At 38.7% G+C, this 23,967-nt stretch overlaps 1 protein-coding gene across 1 annotated transcript; it reads right to left on the minus strand.

Moving 5' to 3' along the window:
• Window positions 1-579: 579 nt before the first annotated feature.
• LOC306882451 (E3 SUMO-protein ligase ZNF451-like) lies at window positions 580-22,673 on the minus strand. The gene is made up of 13 exons (XM_079437067.1): window positions 22,623-22,673; window positions 22,232-22,301; window positions 22,000-22,083; window positions 17,002-17,115; window positions 15,462-15,573; window positions 15,238-15,388; window positions 15,042-15,168; window positions 9,231-9,390; window positions 8,908-9,055; window positions 4,294-5,744; window positions 3,790-3,876; window positions 3,532-3,609; window positions 580-768 (listed from the first exon to the last, which is right to left on the minus strand). Exons 2-13 carry the CDS (start codon window positions 22,283-22,285, stop codon window positions 728-730), a joined length of 2,607 nt encoding a protein of 868 aa, XP_079293193.1. The 5' UTR covers window positions 22,286-22,301; window positions 22,623-22,673; the 3' UTR covers window positions 580-727.
• Window positions 22,674-23,967: the final 1,294 nt, after the last annotated feature.

Here is a 23,967-nt window from a genome sequence, read left to right on the forward strand (position 1 = left end):
AAATGATTCGATTCGCAAATCACCGAACTGTTAAGTGGGCGACACGTTGAGCTATTCAACACAATCATTTTCAAACATTTGAGACATTGATCTGGCACAAAACATAGCCAGAGCTGTAGTTAAGACAAAACGGCACACGTTAGTAGTAGCCCAATCCTTAGTTTGTAATTTTAAAGTGATGGGAGATATTTTAAAAGTGATAGTACTATACAGTATATGACTACATTTAATAACGAATTTAATACCAAACTAAATATTTATGCAGCAACTCAGCATGACCCACTGGACAACTTTGTGTGATGAATTCTGTGAATGGAACCTGTTCGTTTAAATGACTCGTCCAAACGAACCGATTCGTTTAAATGAATCGGACTTCTCAGCGCTTATAGACCACGTTCTAGCGGTTTCCAGCGGTCTTGAGTAACATCTCCAAACATGGGCTGGAACTTCCCTGGGTAATGCACTCCTTCAGACACGAGTGGAGGAGTTCACCTCAGAGATTTCAAAGCAGGGTGGGATTCATTTCTAGGGTCAAGGGCCAAGATGACATCACAGAAAAGACAATAACCAGAACACAATGAGATTTCTCAGACAGGGACAGGCAAGATATCCTTTAATTACTTCCCTTTATTTAAACTTAAGAAAAACACACAACGAAAATAAACACTTTTAATCACGCCAGTGCATGAACCACATGAGACACAAACACTGGAACTGTCTTCACTTATCAAAACTCCTGCAAGCTCCTTTCCAAGGCTTCTTCCAACTCTGCAAAATGAGAATGAAAAATTAAAGTAAAAAAATAAAAATATTTTTTACACATTTTACAAACCTTTAAATAAAAGTAAAGTTCAATATATATATATATATATATATATATATATATATATATATATATATATATATATATATATATATATATATATATATATATATATATATATGAGTCATTCTATGTTTAGGGGTATATTTCAGGTCAGCCAAGAAGTCAGAAAATGACTATTATTTTTTGATAAACTAGGTGGTTGAATAATATATCCCCTTAATGTGCTAAATTAATTATTTGGCAGGCTTAAGCACTAATGACTTTTTAAATGTTAATGAAAATTAACGTTAGATTCATTATTTTGTCAACTGTGTTACGGACAAATGCTGTGTCAAATGAAACATGAATGAAGTACCACATGTGTGATAACATTTGTCTGAAGGTTTTTGAGTCTATTCACCAGAGTTTTTGATGTTATCTGTCTAACTGATTTGAAAATATGAATTTGGGGCATCATAATGGGCGTTCTGTGAGATGATATCATGAAGGATGAAACTTTCTTCAACATATATCCACAGTATGCTGAATTTAGCGTTATTCGCCATCCTTACCAAAGACATCGGCGGTTTAGTTCACATTTAAAAGATTTATAACAAAGACCACCCATAACACAGTTGACAGGTATGAACCTAGTATCCATACAGCAATTTAAACACACACATTATAATAACATACATTATATAAGTTAATGACTATATTACATTTATAAAGTTAAATGAAGTTTTATAATGCATCATGACACTTCAAGTTGTAAGGACTTGTTCAATAACATCATAACACTTTATCAGTCATGACTAAGTGGAAATTAGAGTGAGCATTCATGCCATTCTTCCCAGACGCATCCTGGCCAGGATTTCTGTATTGCTTTAATTCAAAGAACCTCGAGAGCGTTTCGAAAACATAAGGAACCGAAGTCATACGCCACACGCAAACAAAGCCAAAAGCTAGATATTTTAAGCAATGTCTGGGAAAAATGGCACGTATGTTCACCCTACAGAAACAGATATATGCCAAATCTATAATAATATATAGGTTTAAGTCAATCATGAGGAATTCTGAATGCTTTATAACCCTTGACAAATGTGAGTATAATGTGCATATAATATTATGGATAGGCCTACGGAGTTCATAGAAAGTGTGGCCGTGATTAGATCAGTTCAGTTTATCCATTGTAATGCAAATCATGGTATTTAGGCAATTCCGATGTAATTTGTAGTTTGTGAATATATTTTTTTTATCAACAGCACTCAGTGGGAGCATAAATTGACCCACAAAAGTTGTTTGGCTCTTTGGTCACTTAATCTTTCGTTTAGGCGCGTTGATCCATTAAATCACTTATTACACAAAACCATGATCCGCACTCGCATGAAATAGTCTTTTCTTTTTGTTTTATTCAACATTTTATCACCAATAGGACAAGGACACATACGTTTCAGCTCAAAGGCCTACTTCAGTGTGTATAAATTGCATAAATTGACCCTGAATTGCCAACAATGTCAACCGTGTTAGTCCTTGTCAACTGAGTTACAGCTGATGGGTAACACAGTTGACATTTCGGCCATTTTAGGGTCTTGTGAAACGGCTGACCTTGGACTAGTTAGTACATGACCTTGATTAACTTATGTTTTTATATTCTTTCTCTACATATTTATAAATATAACGCGACGTAAGTTCACCAGAACATGTAGATAACACAGTTGACGGTCAATTAATCTACTCTACGTGCAGACAATAATAGATAAAATATCGAAGAGAAGTTATGACTTTCCACACAGTCTTCAAACTTCCCTCCAAAAAAGGAAAATACATCAAGTGATGTTGGACATGTGACTTTGGAACAAACCATTGCTGATTTACAGGGGGTTTTATAGTGAGTAACACAGTTGACACTGATTTCTCAGACGTATACAAAATGGATGATTTAATGTAGATGCATGAGCAAAATATTTTTTAAAACACCTTTCTCATAATTTAATGATTATTTTGCACAAATAATTATAAGAAATATATACAGAAAAATGTATTTTAGAGCTAATCTGAAGAGCAAAACCTCACATTTACCAAATCGGACAGCACAAAAACAGCACCTTCCAGTATAGAAGAAGCCATTTTTGCAAGATAAAAGATGGATATATGTTGGATTTTTGCATTAAATTAATTAGAAATGTCCCCTGATATAAAAGTGATCATTGTTTGAAGTGAAAAGTTAATGAAAAATTTGTAAAATTGATAATAGAGTCCATGGACATGACATGTACCCCTAATTATAGAATCACTCGTGTGTGTATATATATATATATATATATATATATATATATATATATATATATATGTGTATATATATATATATATAAATAATCTGTGGGTCTTTCAGCCAGTGATTACTCAAAATACTGTGATGTAGTGACAACATTCAACATCTGTGAGGTTACACCCAAAATATAAAAAAAGCCAAAACACTGCACCATACATGAGCTCAATAACCCTGCCTATAATCCCATCTATTACAATAAATATCACACTGAGCCTCAGCGCCATAAAATGAAACATACCTACAATGATAATACTCCATGTAAAGCTGGCAAAATAATCATCTGATTAATGAATGAATAGAATACATTCAATGAGCTCTGACATACTATAACAGAAATATGAGATCTTTGTAGCAATATTACAAAAATATGTCAAGATTATAAACTTATTACCAATATCCAGCTCTTTTGATTTCCTGGCATCCTCTGTACTCAAAGCCAAAGCCAGTTTTATGTCCTGATCAAATTCATCTAAGGAGAAATATAAATAAGCAGGCACTTCAATGTTACGTTTCCATGTACTTTGATGATTCAAATAAATATTAGCAAATCAACTCAGTACTAAATTGAAACATGACATTGCAAATCTAAATTGAAATACTGAAATACCACTTATAGACTAAATAAATAAAAAAACTGTGGAAAACCTACCATCACCATCTTGTGAAACGGTCACCTCTTTTTTAACGTCAAGAATACTTGAGGTAATGGCATTCTTTACATCTTGAAACTTCACCACTGAAAAAAAAAAGTTTTAATTACATCGTACATATAGTTTTATCATTCCCATATTTCCTTCTATGGTATTTCATAGCTTTCATGACTTTCCTTGGCCTATGTGTCAAATCTCATTTATACACACACACACACACACGTATGCATGTATAAATAAATATATGTAAACATACGAATATGTAAGACACATAGACCAAGGAAAGTCACATGAAAGCTATGAAATACCATAGAAGGAAGTATGGGAATGATAAAACTCATTAAAATCATGAGACACATGATTTTGTCCAGCGTGGTAGTGTGCATTAGTTTATTGCTGGAATTTGAATGGATAATGGATCTATAATTCAGCTGGAGCCATCATTAAGGGGGAAAACAAGCCAGTAACTTGATATCCACCCAGACACTAAATGGAAACCTCACCATTACTCTGAGGGAAGATCTTCTCTGCATTTATTATGCTGGTGGAGGCGGCCGGTTTCTCATCTGCAGCGCTGGGTCGGGAAGAAGCGCAAGGTTTTGACTGACAGTGACGCTTATGGTAATGTGAATGGAAACTGGGTATATCTTTGTGGCTCTGTGAGCAAACAGTGCACAGAACATCAAAACTCTTCTCATTGCCCTGGGTCTTGTGTGTCAGGAGGATGTGCGTCTTCATCTCGGCGTAGGTGGGCGTGTTTTTGTCGCACTGGCGACAGCAGTAACTGCATTTATTTTCGGTGGCCAACTGTTTCATGCACTTTGTGAATACAGGTTTCCTTTCCACCTTGGATTTCTCAGAGCCCATGCAAGGACAAAGTTGCTCAGGGCTTGTAGTCGCTATTGGACTCTCAACGGTGTTTTCTGTGGATGCTTGGGAATTATTCTGAGACGCTACCAAGCAGCAGAAATCTTGGCTGTGCAGACTGTTGTAGTGCTCATGAAACTCTGCCTCGGTGTCGTACAGCATGCTATCGCACAGCCCGCAGAAGTAGCGCAGGACTATGTCCCCGCCGTGCTCATTGGCGCAATGCCGCCGCAGGGTGGAGTCCTTGAAAAACTTCTGCGGACAGTGGCCACAGGCAAACCTCTGGAAACTGTGGCTGCTCAAATCGCTGCAGTGTTTCTGCACCGCCGCCTCAGAGTCGAAGAGGTCTTCGCACATCCGACAAAGCCAAGACTCTGCTTTGGGAGGCGGGATGCAAGAGGAAACCATTTCGGTTATGGTGCTGGTGGACGGTTTGGGGGACATACTAGATGAGACGCAGTCGTCTGCTGTGTCTTCTCTTTCCTGGTAGTAGCTGTGCCCTCTGTGGCTTACGCCAACATGGGCCATGATGTCTTCCATCCTCGGCATTTCCACCTTGCACAGTCTGCAGTGGAAGAGGAAGTTGGACAAATGGGCCCCACCGTGGAACCGGCTCATGTGCAAGCGAGCTATGGACAACTCGCCCATTATCTTGCCACAGACTGCACATTTGTGAAAGATCTGATTGGCGGCTTGGAGGTGTTTTCTTGCTTGATCCTCCTGTGTGAAGCGTAGGCCACACTCACAGAACCAGGCGAGCTGTGACCATTTTCTTGGTTCAGCTTGGGAATCTATGCTGGCCAGTCTTTTTCGTTTAGCTGAAGGCCCGTCTGAATCGCTGCCACATGCCGTGGCGTTCTGAGCAAGTTGGATTTCACTGTAGTTGCTGTAGTACAGAAGGGCCCTGTCCATGTTGCGGACCCTCTTCACCTCATGTTTCAGGAGCTCTTTGTGCTCCTCCATCTCACTCAAGCTAAAAAAAGGTTTGGGGCATGAGGAGCAATGACCCATGACCGCCATCGTCCCCATGATGTCAGCCACGCTTTGATCAGCACTGACAATAGCGCAGCCGTAATTGCAGTGCACACTGGGAAACAGAACAAAAGGACAGAATAGTTAGTGTACGATAAAAAAAAATGGACCCCAATAGCTATGTATCCAACCATGTGCTTTTATGTGATGAGAATTACGACGGAAATACATTTACTGAAAATGTTCTTCGATGCAAAAAACGTGATTGGATAACTGGACGAACCAGTGAAATTATGTCATTGCACACCATCTCAAACATTTTAATAATTCTGGAGTTACCTTAGTGAAAATGTGTCATCAAAAAGATTTGGTATAATTTGCATATTAAGATGCCTCCAAATGCAAGATGACATGACAGTTTACTTGGTTTCTTCTGCAAGCTCTGAGGCACAAATAATGTATTATGTATGAAAAACTTTCATTTTTATTGTTACTTTGTGCCAGTTTGATGATTTTGTTCTTGAGCACATGATGGAAACGGTGCTTTCTCACATTTTATACGATATTCTAAATTTCCTCAAAAGTAAAATTTCGCAGCTTTGGATGGAAACATAGCTACTGTTGCAGATCAAAGGAAGTGTATCACTCTCCAGACAGGAGTGAACATAAAAGGGCAGTGTACAAATACTAAGAAACTGCATTGTGGGGTATTCTTCTCAGTCAGTTCTGTTGTATAGAGCTTATTTTGGAATGGAACAGGTCATCCTGGAAAACATGCATAAAAACGTGCAAACTGTGCACAGTATGCATACTACTGAAATGGCAAGAGTAGGGCCAGCGTTGCCACTTTGTGTAATAACTAATTAGAGCAATAAAATAAATTATAATATATATATATATATATATATATATATATATAATTATAATTTATTTTAATAGTACGTGCACAGGCCGTTTATTTATTTATATATATATATATATATATATATATATATATATATATATATATATATATATATATATATATATATATATATATATATATATATATATATATATATATATATATATATATCGGCCTGTGCACGTACTATTATGACTATGGATTTTGCATCACATGCACTGTATGTAAAAATGGAAGTATATTTTGGGCTTTGAAGAAAGTGGGTCGCCCCCACACGGTGGCTGCCATGTTGACATCACTACACAGCAGTCGTCAATGATTCTCACTAACTCTAGACAATATAGGGCTATTCCCACTTCTAATATGTTAAACCAGAGTTGTTCTTTATTTGTTATACAAGAAAACGCATACAATAACCAAGGTAGGCATTATTTCTTCAATAAAACAAGAGCATTAATGTTAACATGGTTACAAATTGTTAACAGATATATATATTTCATTAATCCTGGAAACAAACCCCTTATTTTATAAATATTTTGTTTTCCCCCCTTTTTTAACAGCAACTATATACAATATAACATAGGGAACTACACTGCAGACTAAGTTGTAAACATTATAAACCCTGGGTTAACAGTATCCTGGGTTACAGTGGGGATCGAAAGTTTTGGCACCCCAGGTAAAAATTTGTATTAATATGCATAAAGAAGCCAAGGAAAGATGGAAAAATCTCCAAAAGGCATCAAATTACAGATTAGACATTCTTATAATATGTCAAAAAAAGTTAGATTTTATTTCCATCATTTACACTTTCAAAATAACAGAAAACAAAAAAATGGCATCTGCAAAAGTTTGGGCACCCTGCAGTGTTAATATCTTGTACTGCCCCCTTTGGCAAGTATCACAGCTTGTAAACGCTTTTTGTAGCCAGCCAAGAGTCTTTCAATTCTTGTTTGAGGTATCTTTGCCCATTCTTCCTTACAAAAGTCTTCCAGTTCTTTGAGATTTCTGGGCTGTCTGTCACGCACTGCTCTTTTAAGGTCTATCCATAGATTTTCAATTATGTTGAGGTCAGGAGATTGTGAAGGCCATGGCAAAACCTTCAGTTTATGCCTCTTGATGTAATCCGCCGTGGATTTTGAGGTGTGTTTAGGATCATTATCCATTTGTAGAAGCCATCCTCTCTTTAACTTCAGCTTTTTCACAGATGGAATTACTCGTGAAATGTTGTTCCCTGTGCCACTGGCTGCAATACAACCCCAAAGCATGATTGATCCACCCCCATGCTTAACAGTTGGACAGAGGTTCTTTTCATTAAATTCTGTGCCCTTTCTTCTCCAAACGTACCTTTGCTTATTCCGGCCAAAAAGTTATATTTTAACCTCATCGGTCCACAGAACTTGTTTCCAAAATGCATCAGGCTTGTCTATATGTTCATTTGCAAAGTTCAAACGCTGATTTTTGTGGTGAGGACGTAGAAGAGGTTTTCTTCTGATGACTCTTCCATGAAGACCATATTTGTACAAGTATCTCTTTATAGTGGAATAGTGTACCACAACTCCAGTGTCTGCCAGATCTTTCTGGAGGGATCGTGCAGTCAAACGTGGGTTTTGACTTGCTTTTCTCACAATCCTGAGAGCTGTTCTGTCTGATATTTTTCTTGGTCTTCCAGATCTTGCTTTAACTTCCACTGTTCCTGATGACTGCCATTTCTTAATTACATTCCGAACAGAGGATATTGGCATCTGAAAACGCTTTGCTATCTTCTTATAGCCTTCTCCTGCTTTGTGAGTGTCAACTATTTTCAGTTTCAGTTTTCTAGACAACTGCTTAGAAGAACCCATTGTGCTGATTGTTGGGGAAAGGTCCGATGAGTCTGGGCATTTAAAACCTTTGAGATTGACATCACCTGGTCTTTCCAGACGATGATTGAGAACAATCCATGACACTGTCAGGTCTCAGCTTTCCAAAGGGGGCAGTGCATGCTATAAACTCTGCAGGGTGCCCAAACTTTTGCAGACGCCTTTTTTTGTTTTCTGTTATTTTGAAAGTGTAAATGATGGAAATAAAATCTAACTTTTTTTGACATATTATAAGAATGTCTAATCTGTAATTTGATGCCTTTTGGAGATTTTTTCCATCTTTCCTTGGCTTCTTTATGCATATTAATACAAATTTTTCGATCCCAAAATTTTCGATCCCCACTGTATACATTTTACAAGACTTTTCGGATCTTAAATTAAACAGAGCAGTTCCAAAAGGGTCCTCGCACCATTGGTGCTTGAGCCATAAAAATGAGTGCACCTTTAACATGCATCATGTCAGATGGACTGAGAAAATTAAAATTAAATCTGAGAAATACCAATTATAAACTTACTTGAAGTGTGCTCTTGCCTCCATATGCGAGGTGAGCACCTTAGCGCAGACTGTGCATTTGACGGTGAAGGCAACGTTCTTACAGAGAGCGATTAAACGGTTCTTCGCGTACCGAGGAACTGGTATGGGTGCGCTTGATGGTTTTGTCTCTGAAAGTCAAAACATGACATTAAATGTTAAAGAAAAGGAAACAAACAGGAATCGTCCAGAGACATAGGATATTTTTTTTTTTAATATGCATCAACCCTCCTAACAATACCACAAAACAGCTGGAAACAGTCTGGTGAATGTGCAATTTGGATTTGATTGTTGAAGACCACACACCCCAGAGAGTGATGGACTGATTGAAGTGTTTTTTTGCAGACATGTGCTCAAGGCATTCATCCTTGATGTTGAAGAGGAGGTAACAGGCAGGGCATGCAAAGCATACAATCAGCTGATAGCTCTGGAAACGGCTGTGACCATCAGTTTCAGGGAAAAACACCTACAGATGACATCAAACACAAGAGACAAAAACATGGCTTACATGCCATTTCCATAATAAGACAATGAAGTTAATACTTAAGAGTGGTCATATTTTCCCAAAGATCTTTTAAGATCAAGCGTTTTACCTTAGTTCTGGTCTTAAAGGAATAGCTCACCCAAAAACGAAACGTAACTCATCCTCAGGCCATCCAAGACAGCAGATTTGGAGACATTTAGTAATACATCACTCTAGTCAATCAATTAATGTCTTGAAGTAAAAAGCTGTGTGTTTTTAAGAAACAAAACCTTATTAAAAGTGCTTTAACTTCATTATCAAAATATCAGTCTATAGCCCGTTATAACACTTTGTCCAGGGAAAAAGTCCCTGTTGTCTCACATCAAAATCCAGCCACATTTGTTAGGGGCCGAGCACCAAAGATGCTCAGGCACCTATTGTATCCGTTAGGTTTCTTCTGCTCTGGAAGGCTATGGCAGCGCATTGAACCCTTTGTGGGAAGGTTATGAATTTGGAGCAAATTTAGAGTGTCCACCCCAAATTCTTTAGCGCCACCAACAGGTCAAATTTGCACTCATATTTCCGCTAATAACTTTTGAACCTGAAGGTGTAGAAGTAAAATTATTTGTGCCCTCTGATTCCTTGGCTCATGCGGAGTCGAATGCACACCAAAATGTACATTTCTATGGGTCAAGTTTTTCGCAATCTTGAATTTTGAGAAAAATCTACTTTTTCAAACTCGTCCAGATGGTTTGTCCCATTTTCACCAAAATTGGCACAGATCATCTTCAGACAATGTTTGCAAAAAGTTATCAAACAATTTCCGATAGACCAAACTGTTCTCCTTAAGCATGTTAACAAATTTGACTAAGTTTGTGCAAAAATGAGGCTATTAGGGGTGGCACGATACATGTATTCGTACCAAACCATCACGGTACGGATATCTCGGTTCGGTGCATGAGGCCTTATGCCCCATTCACACGGGGCGTCGGCATCAACGCTTGATGGAGGGCGTGTCTGAAGCTTGGTGCTGACGCGACCGTCATAGTGACAACAGCCAAGCACATACTTTTCTGGTTTAGCATGAATGGGATTGGCTAGCATCTGCGCTAGGGTATTTGCATAAGGCGATCTGATTGTTCTTATTATGTAAATTATAGGCTTTGCACTTCAGTCGTGTTCCAGCGGTGACACAGAGGCAGGTGCACTGATGTTTGTATTTTATTTTGCTAAAGTACCAACTTTAGCAATGCTGGAACGGATGTGTTTTTGTGTGTGTGTGCGTGACGCTATCACTTCAACTGTTTCCTTATACCAGCAGAATCAACTTTAAACACTTATCGTCGTAATAATGCATCACTGTATAAAGGTCTGCTTTTATTTGTGTACACTCTCAATGAAAACAAAACATTGTGCTTTTATAAAATAAAGAAAACAAATAGGATGTTGCTTTCTGCCATTTGAGTTTCCTTTCTATGAACAAATTAAGCCCGTCACAAAAATGAACTGAAACTCAGTTCCAGTAGATCACTGTCTAATACTTGATGGCTGCTCTGTAAATTCTTCGTCATCAGTTAGGAACCTAGGCGTACTTTTTGATAGCAATCTTTCCAAGTGTTTCTAGCATTTGTAAAACTGCATTTTTGCAAAATATATCTAAATGACAACCTATGCTCTCAATGTCAAATGCAGAAACATTAATTCATACATTCATGACCTCGAGGCTAATTCTTGCTAATTACCTATAAAGCCCTGAATGGTTTGGCACCTCAGTATTTGAGTAAGCTCTTATCGCATTATAGTCCTTCATGTCCGCTGCGATCTCAAAACTCTGGCCATTTGATAATACCTAGAATATCAAAATCAACTGCGGGCGGGAGATCGTTTTCCTATTTAGCGCCCAAACTCAGGAACAATCTACCTAACACTGTTCGGGAAGCAGACACACTCTGTCAGTTTAAATCTAGATTAAAGACCCATCTCTTTAACCTGGCTTACACATAATACACTATCGCATTTCTATAATTCAAATCCGTTAAAGGATTGTTAGGCTGCATTAATTAGGTCAACCGGAACCGGGAACACTTCCCAAAACACCTGATGTACTTGTTACATTGTTAGAAGAATGGCATCTACACTAATATTAGTCTGTTTCTTTCTTATTCCGAGGACACCGTAGCCACCCAGATCCAGACTGTATCCAGATCAGATGGTGGATCAGCTCCTAGAGATGACCTCTACAGCCAGGACACCTGGATGAGCCCCAGAGACTGATCCCCAGTGAAGACCCTGTCTCCAAGACGGCCATCGGGACAAGACCACAGGAACCAGATGAGTCCTTTGCACGATCTGATTCTGCTTTAGCCTAGATTTAAACTAAGCCTTAGAATGACACTATTTCGACAAACTATTTCCCCGTCTAAATACTGTAAAGCTGATATAAAGCCACCCAGCTTTATATCAAGCCGATGTAAAGCTGCTTTGACACAATTTGCATTGTTAAAAGCGCTATACAAATATTGGCTTGACTTAGCATATATAGGCTGTTACCCGTCACACTGTTTTTTTTTCCCCATGTTTATCTGTTAACTAAATCAAATATTTCAAGTATTTATTCCTTGTATGTATATACAGTATCTCACAGAAGTGAGTGCACCCCTCACATTTTTGTAAATATTTTATATCTTTTCATGTAACACTGAAGAAATGACACTTTGCTACAATGTAAAGTAGTGAGTGTACCGCTTGTATAACAGTGTAAATTTGCTGTCCCCTCAAAAAAACAACACACAGCCATTAATGTCTAAACCGCTGGCCACAAAAGTGAGTACGCCCCTAAGTGAAAATGTCCAAATTAGCCATTTTCTCTCACCAGTGTCATGTGACTCGTTAGTGTTACATGGTCTCAGGTGTGAATAGGGAGCAGGTGTGTTAAATTTGGTGTTATCGCTCTCACTCTCTCATACTGGTCACTGGAAGTTCAACATGGCACCTCATGGCAAAGAACTCTGAAAAAAAGAATTGTTGCTCTACATAAAAATGGCGTAGGCTATAAGAATATTGCCAAGACCCTGAAACTGAGCTGCAGCACGGTGGCCAAGACCATACAGCGGTTTAACAGGACAGGTTCCACTCAGAACAGGCCTCGCCATGGTCGACCAAAGAAGTTGAGTGCACGTGCTCAGCGTCATATCCAGAGGTTGATTTTGGGAAATAGATGTATGAGTGCTGCCAGCATTGGTTGAAGGGGTCGGGGGTCAGCCTGTCAGTGCTCAGACCATACGCCGCACACTGCATCAAATTGGTCTGCATGGCTGTCGTCCCAGAAGGAAGCCTCTAATAAAGATGATGTACAAGAAAGCCCGCAAACAGTTTGCTGAAGACAAGCAGACTAAGGACATGGATAACTGGAACCATGTCCTGTGGTCTGATGAGACCAAGATAAACTTATTTGGTTCAGATGGTGTCAAGCGTGTGTGGCGGCAACCAGGCGAGGAGTATAAAGACGAGTGTGTCTTGCCTACAGTCAAGCATGGTGGTGGGAGTGTCATGGTCTGGGGCTGCATGAGTGCTGCCGGCACTGGGGAGCTAAAGTTAATTAAGGGAACCATGAATGCCAACATGTACTGTGACATACTGAAGCAGAGACTGGGCCGCAAGGCAGTATTCCAACATGATAACGACCCCAAACACACCTCCAAGATGACCACTGCCTTGCTAAAGAAGCTGAGGGTAAAGGTGATGGACTGGCCAAGTATGTCTCCAGACCTAAACCCTATTGAGCATCTGTGGGGCATCCTCAAATGGAAGGTGGAGGAGCGCATGGTCTCTAACATCCACCAGCTCCGTGATGTCATCATGGAGGAGTGGAAGAGGACTCCAGTGGCAACCTGTGAAGCTCTGGTGAACTCCATGCCCAAGAGGGTTAAGGCAGTGCTGGAAAATAATGGTGGCCACACAAAATATTGACACTTTGGGCCCAATTTGGACATTTTCACTTAGGGGCGTACTCACTTTTGTGGCCAGCGGTTTAGACATTAATGGCTGTGTGTTGAGTTATTTTGAGGGGACTCACTACTTCACATTGTAGCAAAGTGTCATTTCTTCAGTGTTGTCACATGAAAAGATATAATAAAATATTTACGAAAATGTGAGGGGTGTACACACTTCTGTGAGATACTGTATGTCCTGCAGATTATATATATAATGTAATATAATATTTTGTATTACTACTGTACTACTCTGTTCAAAATAAATTAAAAGAAACCGAGCATAGTAGATTCGTTTTTTTTCCCTGTTGTACCGAAATCGCATCGAACCGAGGTACGTACCGAACCGTGACATCCGTGTACCGTGCCACCGCTAGAGACTATATTTCTGCAACGCTTTAGCAGATTCTGACCAATCTTGGTGTGTGTTATAATAAGCATGACCTTAGGCACACAACTGGTCAAAAGATTAAAAAAATTACATTTCTGCATGTAACTTCTGACCAGTTTAGCCATACAGAATCGAACGAAACCTAATTTTCCTATGCCTGCCTTTTTGGCCGTTGACCATTTTGATTTTAGTAGTATAATACTGTATCAACAGATGTCTTTAACAGAGTTCTCCAGCCCTCCTCCTGGAGAGCTACCATACTGCCGAGTTCAGCTTCAACCCTGAACACCTGAACCAGCTAATCATTGTGTTTAGGGCTACTTAATTGCAGACAGGTGTGTTGAAGCAGATTTGGAACTCAAGTCTGCAGGAATTTAGCTCTTCAGGAGCAGGGTTGGGGAACCCTGGTCTTTACAGACAGCTCCTTAGCTCTTCATTTTACCTTTGTTGTGCTTGGCCCCTTAATTTCTGCTTGCAACTACATTTTAGAACTGTTTTTGCTTGTAAATGGCTCTTGATCCATGCATATTTCTCTCCTATATAGATGAGGTGACTTTTTCACAGAAGAAAGCATTATTATGGATATAGTATTCTTTGGTAAGCAAGTGATATAATGCTACATTTCTCTAAATCTTTTTTAATGAAGAAACTCATCTATTTTGGATGACCTAAGAGTGAGTAAATTTTCAGCAAATATTAAGTTCTGGGTGAACTAGTCCTTAAACAATTTGTGTGGCAATGCATTTAGACAACAACTGGCCCATTTAATAGTTAGGGTCAGAGAGGGCAGAAAAACTGGGGTACTACTGCAACACTGCTCTTTACTCATCTTGCTTGCACAAAACACAGCTCTGTACTTCTCAAACTGCATCACATGTAAACACATGCACATTCGTCCTCAACACTAACATTTCTATGACTAATGCTCTCGTCACTCAGGGTGATATTTAACTTGTAGAGCTTCAATGATAAGTAGGCTAACATTAAATCACACAATTGATGCAAATGGGTTTTGCTAAACATCACGTCTGGGTTTGACTTATGAATAAATTATCCATACAGAATGTCAAGTTTCAGAAATCACACCGAACAAAATAAAACGGTTATATCATCATCATTGAATAAAAGTATTCATATTTTTTTCAAAAAAGAACCTGATTAAACATTTAATTGAAAAATTTATTAACATGAAATTGCAAGGGGGGGGGGGGGGATTATATGATCCCTTTATAACATCAACAATCAAAGATGTAAATACTTATAAAAATGAAAACCTTAGATTCCACATGCTCCTTCCACGCCCGTTTGGAGTGAAAGTAGCGGCCACAGTCCACACAGGCATAGAAAGCAGAGGCGCTGCCTCTCAGGGCAACCGTGGGATCACAGGGTGAATGATCAAACCTGACAATAAAAAGTTACATTTGGTCAAACAGAAAAATTCTGAGCAATTATTGAACTTGTACCAAGTACCTTTTAAGATGACCCTCGAGCAAAGGAACATTGTCATAGACTCTGCCGCAGTTGATGACCGGGCAGGTTTGAGGAGAACATTTTGCTGCTACGGGAGCTGATCTGCGTCTCCACAGTGAGCTGGCTGAGTTCACGGTGCCAGGCTGTAACTCTGAGCAATCCAGACAAAGTGAGCAGAAGAACCAAACATATACAAATATTTAAGTTAGAACAACATTACAGACCTGGCATTTTTAGCCAAATATCCACACAGCGCTTAGCATCGCTACTGCCACTATTACTATGGCTGGCCGACAGCTCGTGCCGCCCGTGTGCTTGCTGGGAAATTATTTTCTCCTACAAAACAAATCACAAAATCACCGTCATTTATCCTAAACATGCAAGTCACCTTCATTTCTATAGCACTTTATACAATACAGACGGTCACCAAGAAGCTTTACAGTGAAGAATAGTTCACCCAAAAATGAAAATTTGCTGAATATTTACGCCCAAGATGTTAATGTCTTTCTTAACGGGAACAGATTTGTACAAATTCCATCACTTGCTCACCAATGGATCCTCTGTAGTGTAGAGCCCATTGAATCTGCAATTTGGACCTTCAACCCCTTGGCCTCCTCTGAAGTCCACTATATGGAGAAAAATCTTATCATGCTTTCCTCAAAAACCGTAATTTCTTTTCGACTGAAGAAAGACATGAACATCTTGGATGATGTGGAGGTGAGTAAATGATCAGGAAATTTTTGCTGCAAGTGAACTCATCCTTTAAAAGGGACATAGGATGCGACATGCACTTTTACAAGCTGTTTGAACTGAAATGTGTGTTGGCAGTGTGTGCACACAACCACCCTATAATGATAAAGATCCACCCTGAGGTTTTTTTAATCTCATTAAATAATTTACCCTCTCAAATCGAGCCGATCTCAGATTCCCCGCCCTGAGTGAGCTGTCATCAGTCCGCCATTGTTTCACCGCTGGAGCAGATGTGGGTTAAAGTTTACAGTCTCTCAGAAAGCGACTCGGAAGAGAGGGGCGGGGTCAGCAGAGCTCATTAGCATTTAAAGCAACATGCAATAAAACAGCTTTGTGTAGACAGAGCTGTTTTTGACAGTGTAAAAACGGTGTTGTTTTACACTACCACTGAGAAATTTTAACCAAACTATGTTACAGACTTTTCATTAAGACCCTAAAGAATCATATCTACTTGTGGAAAATGGCCATCTGATGACCCCTTTAAACCATTGCCCTAATCCCTAATAACGTTTCCTCCAGTGAAAAGGTGTTCTGGTCTGAATCAGGAGAGAAATCTGAACAGATCAAGCACCGTTTACAAGCCAAAACTGTTGGTGTTGTGGATTTGGATGTGAGAGGACAACAGGGGATGGACTTTTTCACTGGAGGAAGTATTATTATAGATATTGGATTCATATTTTGGTCAGAAGCGACAGATTAAAATTAAATCACCTGAATGTTAAATTGTTTCCTTACGAACATGCAGCTTTTGGCTTCTTAAGATGATGTTAACTGATGGACTGGAGTGGTTTGGATTACTTGTGGATTATTGTGATGTTTTTATCAGCTGTTTGGACTCTCATTCTGACGGCACCCATTCACTGCAGAGCATCTGTTGCTGAGACAGACATGCAATGCTACATTTCTACAAATCTGCTCCCATGAAGAAACACATTTTTGGCAAATTTTCATTTTTGGATGAACAGTTTCTTTAATCTTGAGTGATGGTTCTATAAGGACTGATAAAAGTCAAACCTTGAAAGCTTTGCACTTTTCAAGCCTCTCCAGTTTTTCCACAGCGACTTGCCGTGCCAGTCTGTCCAGTGTGGACATAGCATGAGCCCTCTGCTGGTCAACCTGCTCCTCAATCTGAGCGTTGCATTTAAAGCACAACAAGGACATAACAAGAACATTCCAAAATGAATAGTTCACCCAAAAAAACAAAACAAAAAAATAAATAAATAAATAAATATAAAAATATATATATATATATATATATATATATATATATATATATATATATATATAAATAAATAAATAAATATAAAAATATATATATATATATATATATATATATATATATATATATATATATATATATATATATATACACACATATACATACATACACCTGGCAGACATCAGTGACACAAGACATTTCTATGGGGTGGGGGAGGTGTGTCTTATGGAGTGCAGTAACTAAGTGGGAGGAGCGGGAGAGTGAGAGCTGGTTTGTTTTTCAACACCCTTTCTTACCTGAGGCTTCCCTTTTGTCCTTCTCAACTGCCTCCCAATAAACACTAGTCTCATAAAAGGTGTCTATGACCCATGCATTATAAGTTATTTGCTATTAAACGAGCTACGTTTGACATGACTGATGCCAAATATCATTTGATCTTCCATGGATTGACTAATTGTGATGCAAACTGAAACGTAAGACCACCATTTTCATGGCATTCATTTGGTAGATGCTTTTATCCAAAGCGACTTACGATGTGTAGAATATCAGAGACTGAATCAGACAAATTTAAGATGCGATCGGAACATTGAAACATGAGGAGCTGGAATCCCACCGAGAGGCCCAAGGAAACAGGACGCCGTAAATCAGACTCCTAGCTCCAACTAGTCTGAAGCAAGCAAACTAACCAGCAAGCCTCTTTCACAGAACAGCTAACAACCTTGAGACAAAAGATCACTTATTGATAATTCCGATTCAGGAAGGAGACTGTCAAACTTGGGGCAAGTAATCAAGACTGATGGTCAAAGAGATGGCCATCACATGTTCCACGATTGAATTCACGAGCTTCCTTAGACTGACTTCTCCCCCACATAGAAGACACAGACCAAACCGAAATTCCTTTGTTTAAAGAACATGCCTTTGTTCTCCATAGAACTACACAAAGACTGTTTTTCATATGCACATAAAATCATCCTAAAAGGACATTTCTATGCAGAACCCCATATTATGTTTGTAACCCACATATTAGACTATCATGTTTTAATCAAATATTATGTATGGGTTTTTTAATCATTATTGAATAGCTGAAGGATTCAGATGCGTGTTTGGTATGTATGAAAAATCATGCTTTAAATGTTTCTTCCAATCAATTCTTTGTCAAATGTATCATATTCTGGTTATAGAAATCACATCCAAAAGTATACTTTGCAAGTCCTGTAAAATTTGGACCATGTGACTGATAACATGCTGATTTATGATGGAAGGAACACCCCTAGCTAAGATAATAGCCTATCTAATTGGTCGAGACACCAGAGGGGATGTGTCCAGAAGCCAAGTTTAAAAACTCAGGACACCATCAAACTCTCTCTTAGTCACCCTTCTCTTCTTCTTTTTAAAAATGCTGCTCTTCTTAAAAATGCTCTCTTACAACCTCTTGGTCCTCTCCCTTCTCCTCTTCTTCTCTTTTGCCACCGTGTTTTGACGCTGCTCTTTGAGCGTGCTCTGGCCCACGTGCCAGCTGCTACCACAATGAGAAGAAAACCAACCTATAGTCTCTTTACATCCTTTTATTCTTTTACTTTAATTTATTTTCTTTTCCGTTGTGAGTTTCGTGTACTCAGTTAAGTTTTGCCAGCACGCCTCGTCTCCGAGTTCAACTGGAGTCTGTGACCGCCTCAAAACTTTTACCAGCCACAACTCCATAGGCTTCCCAAGACGTCACTTCAACGACTACTGAACTCTCAACCAATCAGACACTTCGGGGAACCCCCCTGTCTGCAAGGACTAGGACGACAAAAGGGATTCCCTTAGCAAAGCAAGCAAGTACCTCCAGATTCTAACTGAATTGGTGCAGTTAATATAAATTTTAGCCTCATTGAGAAACTCAAAGCGAGGGTTAAATAAGTGATTGATGGTAGTTCAGGTCTATGCAATAGCACATATTGCTATAAACTTGGGATTTCACATTTCCATTCTCTTAAACTCATCCTTTCCTTACTTTCTCTGTTTCTGCAACTTGTGAATGCTTGTGTTCATGTGCTAGATTAGTTTATGTCTTAGGCTTATACAAATAAAATCTGATTTATATTGAAAAGAGAAGTATCTTGTGTTTTGTGCTCACAAGTTAATGTCTTGAACTGCCGATCTTGTTACTGTGCTGTTAAATAGTGTTTTCAGAGTTGATGTTATATGGCTTGGTCAATGAATCGCTGCCGCCTCAGTGATCAGCCGTGAAACAATGATTCTGTTCAAATTCCTTATAAAATCATAAATGATTCCCTTTGAGCTAAATTAAACTATTTGCTTTAAATTACATATATTACTTTTTTTTATTACGTTACAGATGCATTTAGGATGGTCTTGGAGCCGTTTTGTTTGTTTACTAGTTTAAGTAAAAAACAACAACTGCAATACAAACCAGAAAAGAGTTCATTAACGCTCTATAGTATCGTGTTGCCTCCAGGCAACATACCCTATTTTAGTTTTTTTTTTTTTAAATGAGACACCCATTTAATTGATAAATGCTATCTCAGGGAAGCAGAACTCAAATACTAATCAATTAAAATGCAAACCGAAAAATGACCCACAGGTAGGGATGGCTCGATACCATAATTTTGGCTTCGGTACGATACCAGAACGTTATACCTCAGTATCGATACTAAATCGATACCATAGGTGACAAATAACCAGCCTCAAAAGATAAGTGAATTGAACCCAGCAGCCATATCACGCTGCAGCCCAAGACTGGTTGCCCACTGAAGCTAAGCAGGGTTGAGTCTGGTCAGTACCTGGATGGGAGACCTCCTGGGAAAACTAGGTAGCTGCTGGAAGAGGTGTTAGTGAGACCAGCAGGGGGTGCTCACCCTGTGGTCTGTGTGGGTCCTAACGCATCAGTGTAGTGAGGGGGACACTATACTGTCAAAAGAGCACCGTCTTTCGGATGACACGTTAAACCGAGGTCCTGACTCTCTGTGGTCATTAAAAATACGAGGATGTCCTTTGAAAAAGAGTAGGGGTGTAACCCCGGCATCCTGGCCAAATCCATGGCCTCCTAATCATCCCCATACACTGATTGGCTTCATCACTCTGTCTCCTCTCCACCAGTAAGCTGGTGTGCGGTGGGCGTACTGGCTGCCGTCCCATCATCCAGGTGGATGCTGCACATCGGTGGTCGTTGAGGAGATTCCCCCCCTTCTATTTAAAGCTCTTTGAGTACCCAGAAAAGCGCTATATAGATGTAACTAATTAAATTAATTATTAAAACGATTATTTGTTTTGCATTTACTATGGATTAGTTTTACTGTAACACTAACTGCACCGTGCTATTGCGGCATGAGGGATATATCGAATTGTATATTTTTAATGTAGACGTATTAAAGGAGTAATGGAATATAATTACAGCTAGTTTGAGCATTTATACTAAACGTATTAGACCACTGTTCTTCATTCAAATACCTAGAACCATGTAGGCCAAGTTCATTTTTATACCATGGTATTGAGGTGCTATAGGCCTGTGTTTTTACTGGTTATCATTATGTATGCTATATGGAAGACCAAAGGTTAATTTTAATAACTCAAACTGTCAGAATAATTACATTTCACCAAATAAAAATGAGGTTGTTATATTTTTTATCCACCTTTTTCTTCAATGCGGAAGTAAGCCTATGGGTGAGACTTCCGGTTCATTAGCCGCTATAGGTAAATAATGTACAGTAAAACTGTTTGCACTACAAACCAGTGCGTTCTTAAGACATTTTACCATATATTAAAATAATATGGTAAGACGCACCAATTTTCAATATCAAGCAGCAAAACAAACTGTTAAAATGCTAAAAATAGCTGTGGATGAGACCGGAAGCTAGACCCATAGAATTTACAAAAGGCCGTGCCCATTTTTATGGCAAGAAAAGGGTGGATAGATGTTACTTTTTTATAATGAACATGAATTTACATCTGCATCCTAACAGATGTAATCCTGCATCCTCAAGCTACTGTCAAATGTGCATTTTTAAGAGACAGAAAAGTAATATTGCAATTTGCAGCCTGCCCTGCAAACTTTGCTGAAGATACATGTAATCAAAGCCATGCAACACAAACCTGTTTCATGATTTGAAACAATAGCCCATCACTCATTAGAACAGGGATCACCAGACTCGGTCCTGGAGCACCAGTGTCCTGCAGTCAACACCACCAGCCAGAACATTTCTAGTGTACCTAGCAAGACCTTGGTTAGCTGATTCAGGTGTATTTAAACTCTGCAGGACCCCGGCGCTCCAGGACCAAGTGTGGTGGTGACCCCTGCATTAGAGCATGCAGAAACTAGGAAATTCATTTTTCCATTAAGATATTTATTTTGTTAATGAAAAATGACCGGAAAAGTGTCAAGAATTCAAAGACGTGAAGTGCTTGACTTTTATTGTTAAAAATGGGTTGGAGCTCTTATTTTTGAACATATAACATTTTCTCCTGGAGAAGCATGTTCCCGGACCCCCCTAGAACGAAGCAAAACCACCCAATACTGCCTCACTAAATCTTATGTGAGCTCCCAACCACATCCATTAGCCCCTGAGGTTATGGTCCCTAGAAACGCCCCTGGTCGCCACACTCGGTCCTGGAGGGCCCATCTTCTGCAGAGTTTAGCTCCAACTTGCCTCAACACACCTGCCTTGAAGTTCCATGTATAGCAAGCTCTTTCTTGATTAGCTGGTTCACGTGTGTTTGATCAGGGTTGGAGCTAAACTCTCCAGGACTGAGTTTGGACAGCCCTGCTCTAGACGGTGTTTAAGGAAACTCACAGTGTGTGCGGCAGACATGCCACCCTCATCTTCTCCATCACTCAGCAGGTCAATGCATTCCAGCACCGGTCTGAGAGGACCCTCCTAAAACACAGTGTTTTAATGGGAATTAATCAGTTCTGCTATATTACCCAGGCTCAATCCACTTCCCAAGTGTGAAGACCTACATCCACACAACTGTCCTAATAACTCAAATTAGAAATCAAGGCTGTGGCATCTCAGGCACACTTACAGACACAAACTCCACATCCTCCTCCTCCTCCTCAGTGACTGCAGAGGCAGACATCACATCTGTCCAATCACTGCCAAGACAAATAAAGCATTGCATGCGAAAACATATCGATTTAAAAACTCAATGCACAAGCTTTAACATTTTAACTAGCATTTAAATGTTATTTTACGTCATTAAACGCGGACAGTGATCGCATCTTAAGAGTAAATCAAAGGAGGTACTCAATCCTGCAAACAGCTTGCGTGACTGTCGACAGGAAAATGAGAGAAAATCACACCAAACAAACTGACTTCAAAGCCGCTCTGTAACGATAACGCTTGCAAACAATTCAACGCCGAGACAAAATCGCAAAATCTAAAGCTAATTCGAGTAAAAGTTAGCAAACCATTACCAAAAATGAGCACGTAGGAAGCGAGCATCAAATGTAACCTCACAGGAAGTGACAAGTGAGCTCGTCAAAATAAAAGTCGCCCACCGCCAATAACCAACCACGTTATTATTTTTTAATTTCACCGTTATTTAAATAATAATAATGAAACTACTGTGTTCATTTCTTTTCTACAAAATACTGCAATTATCTAGATAAAAAGGGGGGGGGGGGGGGACAAACGATTGCATAACTCATGCTTGACTCATTCATACTGCATACTGTAGGCTATGCAAGCAATTTTATTTAAAACATTTTTTTATTATTCATTGTTAATAATCTATGATTAGGTCTAATTTTTACACATAATTGTATAGCCTACTTGTTTTATAACAAAAAAAAAATTAATAAATAAATAAATATATATATATATATATATATATATATATATATATATACATACGCCTACTGTGAAAAGTTTTAATTATATTAATCATATACGTTTACAGTAAAATATTATTGGCAAATGTATCCTTTATACAAGCATCCCTACGTAAATCGCCAGAAATGTGTGTTTATATTTAATTTTTATAGTTATCCTAGATTCCTAGGCCTATTTCGTATGCATATTAGTTCACAGTATTTATTTATTTAGTTATGTTATACCTTCCATTGCTTCTGTGTAAATCTTTTTTGTTTGTTTGTTTGTTTGTCTTCATGTTTTTTGGATATAAGCACCAGACCGACTGTGTGATTTGACATTGGACATTTGGCGCTGCTCCTCTTCTGTGATTCTGTGTAAATTTCAACAGATTATAACGGCTCACAAAGCTTCATTTAAGTGTTATTACACGCCTAAATGTAAAATAGGTTATAGCCTACACTGTAAAAAATTATTGTGATTTTAACAGGAAAAAAAAAATGTAAGTTAACGGTAAGCTCCTGTAAAATTTACAGGGAAAACCGTAAACTGAAGTTCCCAGAATTCCCTGTATTGCATTTCAAATTTTGTTTGAATTTGATGTTTTTTCTTTGAAATAACTATGTTTCTTAGTTTTTTCTTATCAGTTGTGTTTATTAGAGTTGTATGTTAAATCTAATGTTGTTAAATTAATATTTATTGCATATTTCAGTTTAATGAGTCTTACCATGATGGCGTTTAGTGCTTGTGTGAATGACACTGTGCACCTTCTATATATGTTATTGTTTAAAAGCTGCTTGTGATGGGCTTTGGTTCATCATGTGACTTTCTCATCATCATCTGCATTTGGTGGTTATCAGTGTATTTCAAAGGTACAAAACCGATTTCGGTTCTTCAGTAGGTTGATATTAACATTATATCAGTTAATGAAATTACGGTATTTAACTG

Source organism: Barbus barbus, assembly GCF_936440315.1.
Source record: "Barbus barbus genome assembly, chromosome: 16".
Lineage (NCBI taxonomy): Eukaryota > Metazoa > Chordata > Actinopteri > Cypriniformes > Cyprinidae > Barbus > Barbus barbus.